Raw genomic sequence first — 13,152 nt, forward strand, 5'->3', positions numbered from 1 at the left:
AGGTTCCCAGGCTAGGGGTCAAATCATAGGTACAGCTGCTGGCCTACACCACAGCCACAGCCATACCAGACTTGAGATGCATCCATGCAGGAGACGGACGCAGCTCGAACACAGCTCACAGCAACGCCGGATCCTTCCTTCACCCACTGAGCAAGGCCAGGGATTGAACCTTTGTCCTCATGGATACTAGTTAGATTCATTGCCTCTGAGCCACAACGGGAACTCCTCACCCCATTCTTATTCCCAAACCCAAACCCATCCTCATCCAGACACTTAACCCTATCTTCCTGTCTCCGCACCAGATGGCAGCTCCAGTCCCAACTCCAGCCTGCCCAGTATCACACCCACATCCTTTCTTCAAACCTCTCTTCAAACCCTGTAATTCCTGCCTCAATCCCCACTCCTTCCACTTTTTTTGTTGTCCAAGCCCCTGGGCATGTGGAAGTTCTAGGGCCAAGGATCAAACCCATGGCACAGCTGTAACCAGAGGTACAGCAGTGACAAAGTCAGATACTTAACCCACTGAGCCACGAGGGAATGCCTTCACCCTCTCCATTTTATTTTATTTTATTTTATTTTTTGGTTTTTAGGGCTTCATCCATGGCATATGGAGGTTCCCAGGCTAGGGGTCTAATCGGAGCTACAGCTGCCAGCCTACACCACAGCCACAGCAACACAGGATCCCAGCCGTGTCTGCCACCTACACCACAGCTCATGGATCCTTAACCCACTGACCGAGGCCAGGAATCGAACCCACAACCTCGTGGTTCCTAGTCTGATTTGTTTCCACTGCGCCACGACGGGAACTTCTTTTCTCCTTTTTACCTTTAGTAAGATGATGGAGCTTAGAAGAGGTAGTTGTGGGATATGAGAGAGATCAGGGGCCTAATTTAAAAACACCTGACATTTGGAGTTCCTGGTGTGTCTCATTGGAAACAAACCCGACTAGTATCCATGAGGATGTAGGTTCGATCCATGGACTCACTCAGTGGATTAAGGATAGGTCGCAGATGTGGCTTGCCTGCATGTGCAGATCCACGTTGCTGTGGTTGGGGTGGAGGCCGGCAGCTATGGTTCCATTTCCACCCCTGGCCTGAGAACTTCCATATGCCGCAGGTGCAGCCCTAAAACAAACAAAAAAAAAGTAAGAAAAAAGGCGAAATTTAAGATGCCTCTTTGTCTTCTCCTCCTTCTTCTTCTTTGTATTTTTAGGGCCACACCCACGGCATATGGAAGTCCTGGGCTAGGGGTCAAATCCGCACCACATCTGCCAGCCTACACTACAGCCAGAGCCACTCAGGGCCTGAGCCGCCTCTGCAAGCTACACCACAGTTCACGGCAATGCCGGATCCCAAACCCATTGAGCGAGGCCAGGGATTGAACCCACATCCTCATCCTCGTTGGGTTCATTACCACTGAGCCACAACGGGAACTCTGAGATGCCTCTTCTTTTCAAGTGGAAATGTTGAGAAAGTATTCAGAGATATGAGTCTGGAGTTATAACATCCGTATTGTTGCTAGAGTAAGCCCCTATAAATACAATTCCTGGAAAAAGTCTCAGTAAATATTTCTACTTAAATAGGCTTCAATTAATTATAATTAGAGAAGAAGGCCTCAATTGCTATATTACTAGAGGAAGCCTCTATAAATACTGTGCTACCGTTATTTGAAGAGGCCCCGATAAATATGTCTAGGAAGTAAACCTCTATTAATAAAACAGTTACTAGTGGGAGTTCCCATTGTGGCGCAGTGGAAACAAATCCGACTAGGAACCATGAGTTTGCGGGTTCGATCCCTGGCCTCGCTCAGTGGGTTAAGGATCCAGTGTTGCCGTGAGCTGTAGTGTAGGTCGCAGATGCAGCTCGGATCCCACATTGCTGTGGCTGTGGTGTAGGCCAGTGGCTACAGCTCTGATTAGACCCCTAGCTTGGGAAGCTCCATATGCCACAGGAGCGGCCCTAGAAAAGGCAAAAAAGACAAAAAATAAAAAATAAATAAAATAGGAGTTCCCGTCGTGGCACAGTGGTTAACGAATCCGACTAGGAACCATGAGGTCGCGGGTTCGGTCCCTGCCATTGCTCAGTGGGTTAACGATCCGGCGTTGCCGTGAGCTGTGGTGTAGGTTGCAGACGCGGCTCGGAACCCGAGTTGCTGTGGCTCTGGCATAGGCCGGTGGCTACAGCTCCGATTCGACCCCTAGCCTGGGAACCTCCATATGCCGCGGGAGCGGCCCAAGAAATAGCAACAACAACAACAACAAAAATAAATAAATAAATAAATAAAATAAAACAGTTACTAGCGTAGACTATAAGAAATATTCTTATGATTGGAATTAATCTTACTAAACAGCCTTATTATTTTAGGATGAGCGTTAGTAACTCACAGGGCCATGGGCGTCCGCTGGTTGAGTGGATGAATGGATGAATGAATGAATGGAGGGACGGTCAAGGTCATGAGTGGTGGGTGAAGCGGTAGGTGCAGATCAGAGTGTGGGTGTTTGTACTTGGAGGGCCCCATCCAGGGAGGGGACAAAACATCAGGGGAGCCAACTGGAGATGGCAGAAGTGGCCAAGGGTTTTTTTGTTTGCTTGTTTAACTTTTTTTTAAATTTTATTTTTTTAATTATTTATTATATTATTATTATTATTATTATTTTGTCTCCTTAGGGCCGCGCCTGTGGCACATGGAGGTTCCCAGGCTAGGGGTCCAGTTGGCCTACACCACAGCCCCAGCAACGCCAGATCTGAGCCGTGTCTGTGACCCACACCACAGCTCACGGCAACACCGGATCCTTAATCCATTGAGTAAGGCCAGGGAACAAACCCGCAACCTCATGGTTCCTAGTCGGATTCGTTAACCACTAAGCCACCATGGGAACTCCCCTTTATTTTTTAATTTTAGTTGATCAAAAGGAGGTTGGTTGTTCATGAATGGTTTTATTTATCCTATTATCCTACTGTGATATATATATATATATATATATATATATAGTCTATCATATATACTCTATTATGTAGAGTCTATTATGTATAGTTTATTTTATTTTATGTTATTTTGTGTTTTTTAGGGCCACACCCGCGGCATATGGAGGTTCCCAGGCTAGGGGTCGAATCGGAGCTGTAGCCTACACCACAGCTCACAGCAACGCTGGATCCATCACCCACTGAGGGAGGCCCCGGGACAGAACCTGCGTCCTCATGGATCCTGATCCATTTCTGTTGAGCCACGACAGGGACTCCTACAGTATATTTCATGTATACTCTCTCTATATACTGTGTTATCACATAGGTATGATCTTAGTCCCCCTTTCTGGCCTCAAGGCTCGAAAACTTTTGGAATTTCCTCTGCATTGAGAGCAATCAATTGTCCTTCGTTGTGTAAATGAGGTGACCTGTGGAAAGTCCCTATATACCCAAAGGAGGGGGGGGCGGTTGCCAAGAGAACCACTAGTGGGTCAGAATTTGCATTCTCACCCCCTTGATCTCTGGAGGGAAAAGAGGTTAGAAATTAAGGTCAATGACCCATGATCAACGCTTTAATCAATCTTGCCTACATAATGAAGCCTCCATAAAAACCCAAAAGAAGAGGGTTCAAAGAGCTTCCGGGTTGTTGAGCATGTGCCTTTGGGGGGCAGTGGCCCACTTGGAGAGAGCTTGGGAGCCCCACACCCCTTCCCCCTACCCTGTCCTGGGCGTCTCTTCCACTTGGCTGTTCCCCGGGGATGTTTGTTTTCTTTTTTTTTTTTTTTTGTCGTTGTTGTTGTTGTTGTTGCTATTTCTTGGGCCGCTCCCGCGGCATATGGAGGTTCCCAGGCTAGGGGTCTAATCGGAGCTGCAGCCACCGGCCTACGACAGAGCCACAGCAACGCGGGTTCCGAACCGCGTCTGCAACCTACACCACAGCTCACGGCAACGCCAGATCGTTAACCCACTGAGCAATGGCAGGGACTGAACCCGCGACCTCATGGTTCCTAGTCGGATTCGTTAACCATTGCGCCACAACAGGAACTCCGGGATGTTCTTTTTTATTGATTTATTTATTTTTGCTTTTTAGGGCCGCACCCGCGGCATATGGAGGTTCCCAGGCTAGGGGTCGAATCAGAGCTGCAGCTTCAGGCTTACACCACAGCCACAGCAATGCCAGATTGAGCTGCATCTGCGACCTATGCCACAGCTCATTGTTGGGTTCATAACTTGCTGAGCCACAGTGGGAACTCTAGGGCTGAGTCTTGAACCTGTGTCATGTGCCGATTTCTCCAGGTAGATAGCTTCAGAACTGAGTTACCTGCTTGGTGGTATGGGAGGAGGAGGCACATCAGCATTGGACCTATAATGGGAGTTCCCGTTGAATCCAACTACCACCTGTGAGGATGCAGGTTCGATTCCTGGCCTCACTCAGTGGGTTAAGGATCTGGTGTAGGCCGCAAATGCAGCTCCAATCCTGTGTTGCTGGGGCTGTGGGGGAGGCTGGCAGCTGTAGCTCCGATTCAACCCCTAGCCAGGGAACCACCTTATGCTGCGTGTGCAGCCCCAAAAAGCAAAAAAAAAAAAAAACACAAAACAACAACAACAAAAATAATTGGACCTATAGGGGGCATAGCTGAATCTGCAATGGGATGGGTGGTGTCAGGACACAGATTTGATCCCTGGCCAGGCCCAGTGGGTTAAGGATCTAGCGTTGCAGCAGCTGTGGTCTAGGTTGCAACTGTGCCTGGATCTGATCCCTGGCCTGGGCACTCCATAGGCCACAGGATGGCCAGAAAAGAAAAAAGAAAAGAAAGACTTTGACCTACACATCAGTTTCCTAGAAGCTGAACTTGGTGGGCTGGGGACCTGTGTGTCCATCCTGACGGGACCTGAGCAGACTGGGCCACGATAAGGCAACCACTCCCATCCCACCCACCCTGGTTCCTCCACCCCAGCCCCAAAGGGACCACACTTCAGTAGTTTCAATCAGTTTTATTAGACTCCAAAAAGTCGCTCTAGTGGAGATTCCATTTCGCTAACAACCTCCCTGGTGGGTGGGGCCTTGGGTCTCCTCAACAGCTTCCACCAGCCCCCATTCTTGCTCCTTCCCCCTTGGGAAACAGGAGTCAGGGGCCCCCCCAACCCAGAGTCCGGGACCGGACCCCCTCATGCCCCTAGCAACCAGGATTTCAGGCCCCTAGACCCTCTCCCTCCTCTTCAGTGACCTCACTGTCACTTCTGGGTGAAGCCGGGGCAGACATTTGGGCTCAGCGGGGTGTGGACAGGCGCCGACATTCATGCATCCGATAGGCGCACATGTAGAAAATTCCTGCAGGAGAGAAGATCCCAGTTGACCCCCCGCAGCTCCTGTTCCCACCCTCAAGACCCCAATCCAGGCTTCCCTTTCTCCCTGAGGTCCGCAGGGCTCGGGAGTCTGCCTCTGGCTCAGTGTCGGGGAGCACAGGTGGGACACCCCACCCTCACCCTCCTGAGGTGCCAGAGACCCTGACTTTCCCACGCCCAAACCCGGTACCTGCAAAGAAAGTCATGAGCAGGGCCACCCAGCCCAGGATGTAGGACCAGGAGAAGCGCCAGTCCCCAAAGCGGCGACCGAGGAAGCTGACGGTGACGCCAGTGTAGATGGCCAAGGCCAGCAGGACGAAAAAGGCTGGAGAAAGAGGATGGGGTGGGTGGGGATGGGGTTAGAGATGGGGGCGGGACTGCGATTGAGACATGGGTATGGGCGCAGACGGGGATCAGGGAGAGGACAAGGGCTGAGGAAAAAGCGGGAGTAAAAATGAATGGAGGAGTTCCCGTCGTGGCGCAGTGGTTAATGAATCCGACTAGGAACCATGAGGTTGTGGGTTCGATCCCTGCCCTTGCTCAGTGGATTGACGATCTGGCGTTGCTGTGAGCTGTGGTGTAGGTCGCAGACGCGGCTCGGATCCAGCGTTGCTGTGGCTCTGTCGTAGGCCGGTGGCTACAGCTCCGATTCGACCCCTAGCCTGGGAACCTCCATATGCCGTGAGAGCGGCCCAAGAAATGGTAAAAAGACAAAAAAAAAAAAAATTAATGGGGAGTCGAGTTAGGGTGGGGATGGGGGTGCGGTTGTGCTGTGTCAGGAAGCATCTGCCTGGTCTTCGTCTCAGGTGCCTGGGAGGGAAAGTCTAAATCCTTGGACTTTTCTAAGTCATAGGAGTGTCTTTGTTGTTGTTGAGCCTCATGGATCACACCTGAGTTTTTGTTGATGAGCTGAGATGACTCAGGCTAGGAACCGGTCACCAGAAGGACAGATCGTGGATATAGAGGGTTGGGGTTTGGAGTTACTTGGGATCAGTCCAACCTTGGGGGAAGGAGAGGGGAGCTGGAGATTGAGTTCAATCAGCAGCCACTGTTTCAATCAATTGTGCCCTTGGAATGAAATGCCAATAGAAACTCTAGATTCTGAGCTTCCTGGTTGGTGAGTGCATGGATGTGCTGGGCAGGGGTGTGGGGGTGTCATGTGCCCAGATGCCGAGTAAGAGAGCATGGAAACTGCATCCGGGACCTTCTCGGTCTTCACCCTATGCATCTCTCTCATTGGCTGGTCTTGAGTTGTATTTTTGATCATTAAACTGTAATTGTAAGTATTTTGCTTTCCTGAGGTCTGTGAGTTGTTCTAGTCAAATTTTGAACCTAAGAGAGTCCTGGGAACTCCTGAGTCTGTAGCCAGTTGATCAAAAGTTCAAGTGAACTGGGGATCCTACTTTCAGCTGAAGGAGGGGCAGTCTTGTTGGGAACCATGCCTTTAAACTAACCATGGGGGTCTGATGCCCACTCTGGGTGGTTACCACCAGAATGGAATGGCAGTACACCTAGCTGGTGTTAGAATTGCTTGGCATTGGAAATAGTCATGGGGAGTTCCCGTCGTGGCACAGTGGTGAACGAATCCGACTAGGGAGCATGAGGTTGCGGGTTCGATCCCTGCCCTTGCTCAGTGGGTTAAGGATCCGGCGTTGCCGTGAGCTGTGGTGTAGGTTGCAGATGCGGCTCGGATCCCGAGTTGCTGTGGCTCTGTTGTAGTCCGGTGGCTACAGCTCCGATCAGACCCCTAGCCTGGGAACCTCCATCTACCACAGGAGTGGCCCAAGAAATGGCAAAAAAATAAATAAATAATAAATAAATAAATTATTTTTAAAAAAATTTAAAAAAAAAAGAGAGAGAAATAGTCACGAAGTTGTTGTTGGGGGTGGAGGTGGGATTCAGGTACCGGTGGAGTTGAGCATGAGGAGGGGTGGGGAGCAAAAGTGGTGTGGGGGCAGAGGATGGGTGGGGGTTGGAGCTGGGCTGGGAGTTGGGGGGAGGGGTAGACATGGAGGGAGGGGGCGTTCACTCACTGGAGGCGAAAAACATGATGCCGGCAGAGAAGGGCCGGGAGAGGCGGGTGAACGTGGACTGCTGAGCGAAGGCCATGATGCCCATGATGATGCCCGAGGTGGCACACAGGGAGGACAGGATCATGAAGGCCCGGGTGGCATTCCAGTAAGCTGTGGGAGCACCCTGCAGTCACTCCAGGGCCTCCCCTGCCCTCAGTGGTGAAGGCTGCTACCTCTGGAGGCAGGGATGCCTCGTCGTCTCTGCATCCCTGATCGGGCTCCTCCATCACCTCTCTGCCAATGCTCTCCTCTTCACCTGGTGAACTCTTCATCCTCCAAAGCCCAGCTCCCAGCTCCCCTTCTCTAGGAAGCATTCCTTCAGCCCTCAGGTATCATCCTCACTCCCCGCTTTCGGTTGAACCTTTCTTTGTCTCCCCCTGCAGCTTGGCTGCTCCCAGAGGACAGGGACCAGGTTGATGCTACATCCTGAACACGCCCAGCAGAGGTCTGGTTTGCACATGGGCCTGGAGAAGTGTTTGTTGGTTGAATGAAAGACCGAGTGAATGCATTCTGACTTCCAATATCCTCCTGCTACTCACGCTCCTCTCTCCATGCTCCCTTTCACTTCCTTTATATCACTTGCCTATATCTAAAAATGTCTCATTTATTTTTATTTATTTTTTATTTTATTGTCTTTTGTCTTTTCTAGAGCCACACCCGTGGTACATGGAGGTTCCCAGGCTAGGGGTCCAACTGGAGCTACAGCTGCCAGCCTACAGCACAGCCACAGCAACACAGGATCCCAGCCACCTCTGCAACTTACACCACAGCTCACGGCAACGTTGGATCCTTAACCCACTGAGCGCGGCCAGGGATCGAACCTGCAACCTCGTGGTTCCTAGTCGGATTCATTAACCACTGAGCCAAGATGGGACCTCCTCATATATTTATTTTTAACTTGGCTATGATGTCTCCCTCCACTGAGTTCTCAGCTTTATGAGGACAAAGCCTTGGCTTTCCCTTTCGCTGCTGCATCCTTGGTACCTAGTGCCTGGTATGTAATAGGGGTTCAATAAACATGGGTTTTTTTTTTTTTCCTGTTTTTTAGGGCTGCACCCGAAGCATATGGATGTTCCCAGGCTAGGGGTTGAATCGAGCTACAGCTGCCAGCCTATACCACAGCCACAGCCACACAAGATCTGAGCCACATCTGCAACCTACACCACAGCTCATGGTAATGCCAGATCCTTAACCCACTGAGCGAGGCCAAGGATCGAAACCTCATCCTCACGGATTCTAGTCGGATTTGTTAAGCGTTGAGCCATGATGGGAACTCCTCAATAAACACGTTGAATAAAGGGAGATGCTCTGGGAACTACCTGATCCCCTCTTCCGTTCGGCAACTGCCAAGTATGTGCCAGGCCCTCTGCCCACACATGATCCTATTTGTTCCTGTGCTGTGTTCTTTTCATCCCCATTCTTCAGGTGAATAAACAGAGGCTCAGAGAGGTGAAACCATTTGCCCAAGCTTCCCTAATTAGCAGCAGGACTGGAGTTGAAAGCCCAGCTCCATAAGCCTTCTGTCTTAAGTGGTTTTTCTGTCTCTTGGGGGCACCTAGTACAATTGTCAGTCTGGGAAACGCTTGGATCCCGCCCTGAAAAAGCCTCAGATGTTTGGAAAATGCAGTCTCTTGTCTTGTGCAAGCCTAGGGGGGAATAACTCCTGGATACTTCTCCGTGGATGTCGTCCTGGCTGGCACTGCTGCCTTGTGCCTCCGCCTCCAAATTCACACACTGACGGGTCTAGCCGCCCTGCCCCTCCAGCCCAGTGCCTCAGCAGAGACCCCTATAGGAAACAGGAAGTAGGGTCTTTGCAGGTGTAATTAAAGTGAGGTTCTCAGTCTTGTGCTCCTGAAGATGTCAAATGAACCTGAAGGCCTCCGCCTGCCCTTCCTCTCTCTCCCGTCCCCAGCAGGGGTAAGAGACAGAGGGGACTCAGAGTGTCCATTGGGGGTGGTCTCAATCGGAAGCAGGAGGGCTGGCAGAAGGGTGACAAAGGAGACAGCCCGAACCGAAAAGGGGGCACGAAGTCAGGCAGATGGGGCTCTGCAGCTGGTAGCCCCAGGGAAAGTCTTTTTTCCTCCCACAGCCTCAGTTTACCCCGCTGGCAAGTGGGCAGGTGGGGTGAGATGGGGTAGGTGAAACCTGCCATCAGCCTGTGGCATCACAGGGCTTATCGAGAGCTGGTTTTTAGAGGTCAAATGTCATGTCTTAGTCCCAGACACAGTGGAACCGCCCTCTTAGTTTTATGGGGACATGAAAGGGAGTTAACCCGGGCAAAGCATTTAGGGGAGTTCCCGTCGTGGCTCAGTGGAAACGAATCTGACTAGTAACCATGAGGACAGAGGTTTGATCCCTGGCCTCGCTCAGTGGGTTAAGGATCCAGGACGTTGCCGTGAGCTGTGCTGTAGGTCACAGATGCGGCTTGGATCTGGTGTTGCTGTGGCTGTGGTGTAGGCTGGCGGCTACAGCTCCAACTTGACTCCTAGCCTGGGAACCTCCATATGCCTCAGCTGTGGCCTTAAAAAAAAAAGACCAAAAAAAAGAATAGCACATCAGATGTGGTGACAACACATGTCAGTTATTATTATCATTTTCTACCACCGCTATTCCTGGATAATATATGATATAAAATATATGATAAGCTATATATTATTAATTTGTTAATATCATATATAATGTATGTTGTATAACATAGATTGTACATTATATGTATACTATATAATAAAGGTAGGATTGTACTATACTGCATAATATATACTATACTATATAGTGTATGTCTATACCATATGTAATATATCTATACTGTAATATACTATATAATACATCTCCAGGTATTTCTCTTTCTTGTATATGTATATACAGTTGACTCCTTTTTTTTTTTTTTTTTTTTTGTCTTTTTGCCTTTTCTAGGGCTGCTCCCGCCGCATATGGAGGTTCCCAGGCTAGGGGTTGAATCGGAGCTGTAGCTGCAGGCCTATGCCACAGCCACAACAACTCAGGATCCAAACCACGTCTGCCATCTACACCACAGCCACAGCAACAAGGGATCCAAGCCGTGGCTGTGACCTCCACCACAGCTCACGGCAATGCCGGATCCTTAACCCCCTGAGCAAGGCCAGGGATCAAACCTACAACCTCATGGTTCCTAGTTGGATTCATTTCCGCTGTGCCACGACGGGAACTCCACACACACACACACACACGTATATATATTACATGGCTTGGCACGCTGCAGGTATTAAAAAATACCTCATCCAGGATTTAGTAAATTTAGGATTTCTATGGTTTCTGTATCCTTCTGGTACGTAGCATAGTTCTTGAGACATAGTAGATATTTAGAAAAGGCTATTTGTTTTTGTTTTTTTGTTTTTTGTGTGTGTGTTTTAGGGTCGTGCCCGAGGCATTTGGAGGTTCCCAGGCTAGGGGTTGAATGGGAGCTGTAGCTGCCGGCCTACACCACAGCCACAGCAATGCAGGATCTGAGCCACATCTGTGACCTACACCACAGCTCATGCAACGCTGGATCCTTAACCCACTGAGCCAAGCCAGGGATCGAACCCACGTCCTCATGGATGCTAGTCGGGTTCAGTAACCACTGAGCCACAACAGGAACTCCTAGGAAATGCTATTCTGAGAAGCCCAGCTGCAACTGCTCTATGTACCTGGCCTCTATTTCATGCCAGGAAATGTCACTTCTGTATTTGGCCTTTCACTTAGCACATCCTGTAACTGGACTAGAAAAAAGTACTGAAATCCCAATTCTGCCCCTTCATGCTGAGTGACCTTCGGCTGGACCCTTTCCCTCTCTGAGCCTCAGGGTTCGCCATCTGCAAAACAGGTGGCCCTTCTGCTGTCAGCGTCTACCCTGCAAGAGACTCTGATCCCAGGCACAGCCTGGCCCAGGCCCTGGAGCCTTACCGATGCTTTCCGTCTGCAGGTAGCACTTGCTGCCCAGGCAGTATCGCCACAGGCCCTGGTGGGCGAAGGCCCCCGACAGCCGGTACTGCATCCAGTGGTCTGTCGCCGTGGCTACCACCAGGAGAATCGTCCCCACCCAGGCACAGAAGAGGCCACCACCCATGAAACTGTACATGGTGATCTGTGGGGAAGGGGAGAGATGGGGTCGGGAGTTGGACTCTGGGTCCTGGGGGAGGAGGGGCTGGAGGGTCTCAGTTTTGAGGGAGGAGGGGCTGGGAGCTGGATCCTGGGTCTGAGGGGGGAGGGAGGAGGGGCTGGGGGCTGGATCCTGGGTCTGGGGGAGGAGGGGCTGGGGGCTGGATTCTGGGTCTGAGGGAGGAGCGGCTGGGGGCTGGATCCTGGGTCTGAGGAGGGAGGGGCTGGGGGGGGTCTCAGTTTTGAGGGAGGAGGGGCTGGGGGGTCTCAGTTTTGAGGGAGGAGGGGCTGGGAGCTGGATCCTGGGTCTTGGGGGAGGAGAGGCTGGGGGCTGGATCCTGGGTCTGACGGGGGAGGGGCTGGGGGCTGGATTCTGGGCCTGAGGGAGGAGGGGCTGGGGGCTGGATCCTGGGTCTGAGGAGGGAGGGGCTGGGGGGTCTCAGTTTTGAGGGAGGAGGGGCTGGGAGCTGGATCCTGGGTCTGAGGGGGGAGGGGGGAGGGGCTGGGGACTTTGACGTTCAGATCCTAGGTGAGGAGGGGGCTAGACGCTGAGGACCTAGATCCTTGGGTCCTGGAGAGAAACAGGCTGGCTGCCTAGACTTCCAGGTCCTAAGCCAGGAAGGGGCTGGGTGCCGGGTCACTGGATCTTTGTGGGGAGGAGAAGGTTGGGGGCCCAGACTCCCAGGTCCTAGGTGAGGAGGGGGCTAGGGCCAGGAGCCCACCAAGTCCCTTTGGACAGAAAGGAGCTGGAGGGTTGGACACCCGGACTTTGGGGGAGGAGGGGGCCCTGGGTCCCACGCCTGGTCCCTACCTGAGTGGCAGAGCTGGCCCTGGACCCTCCGTCTGTGTCGGCCCCTCGGTGCAGACTGAGTGCAGCCAGGTCTCTGGCCTCTCTGCTCCCCGGGTCCCCCAAATCCCTTAAGCCTCCCCACACAATGGCCCCACGGCCCAGCAGCTTCTAGCAGGCAGAAGTGCAGCGGTGGCAGAGGCCCCAAATGGAATTCGCTGAAGCAGGAATCCAGGCGCTCCCACCCTGCAGCCCCGGCCCCACTGGCCTCTCTCCGTGACCCTCCCAGCCACCCTCCCACCTTTTCGCAGCCCTCGCTCTCGGCACCCATGGGATCAGCCCGAGCTGTGGAAGCACACAGACACATGACATAGGGACACTGGGACATTTATTGTTCAACCCCGCCCCCACCCCAAGGACCGGAAATGGGGTGGGAACCCACAGGTGTCTGGATAGGTTGGGCCAATGGGATTCTTTACAGGTGGGGGTCACAGGGCCTGTCACAGTTGGGACAGGAAGGAGGTAGGACCAGGTGGGGCTGGCCGGGGCTGAAGATGGGGCTGGGTCTGGGGCTGGAGTTTAGGGACATGAAAGATGAGGACTGGGGACATGTAGGGGACTTTCTAGAGGCAGGTGGAAAATGAGGATGAAGGAGTTGGGAGGGAGGGCGGGTGGGGAGGGAGAGGGCCATACCCATGGGATTCAGGTGTTCAGTGCGGCTGGGGGCTAGGGCTGGCAGAGGCAGGTGACAATGGCTTTGGGGTTAGGCATGGGGCTGCGGATGGGCTGCAGGAGCCCTGGGCCTTGAGAGTGCTTCGGTGAGGGGTGTCACTGTGGTTGCGGGTGGTGTCAGGAATGGGAAGAGGCT

General features: G+C 52.2%; 1 protein-coding gene across 1 annotated transcript; it reads right to left on the reverse strand.

Moving 5' to 3' along the window:
* Window positions 1-4,945: 4,945 nt before the first annotated feature.
* LIM2 (lens intrinsic membrane protein 2) lies at window positions 4,946-12,451 on the reverse strand. The gene is made up of 5 exons (XM_084961885.1): window positions 12,309-12,451; window positions 11,303-11,483; window positions 7,343-7,492; window positions 5,500-5,634; window positions 4,946-5,295 (listed from the first exon to the last, which is right to left on the reverse strand). Exons 2-5 carry the CDS (start codon window positions 11,475-11,477, stop codon window positions 5,234-5,236), a joined length of 522 nt encoding a protein of 173 aa, XP_084818011.1. The 5' UTR covers window positions 11,478-11,483; window positions 12,309-12,451; the 3' UTR covers window positions 4,946-5,233.
* Window positions 12,452-13,152: the final 701 nt, after the last annotated feature.

This window comes from Sus scrofa, chromosome 6, assembly GCF_054392235.1.
Source record: "Sus scrofa isolate SSC_HxYL_T2T_F1_AM1 chromosome 6, Sscrofa_HxYL_maternal_Yorkshire_Landrace_v2.0, whole genome shotgun sequence".
Classification (NCBI taxonomy): Eukaryota; Metazoa; Chordata; class Mammalia; order Artiodactyla; family Suidae; genus Sus; species Sus scrofa.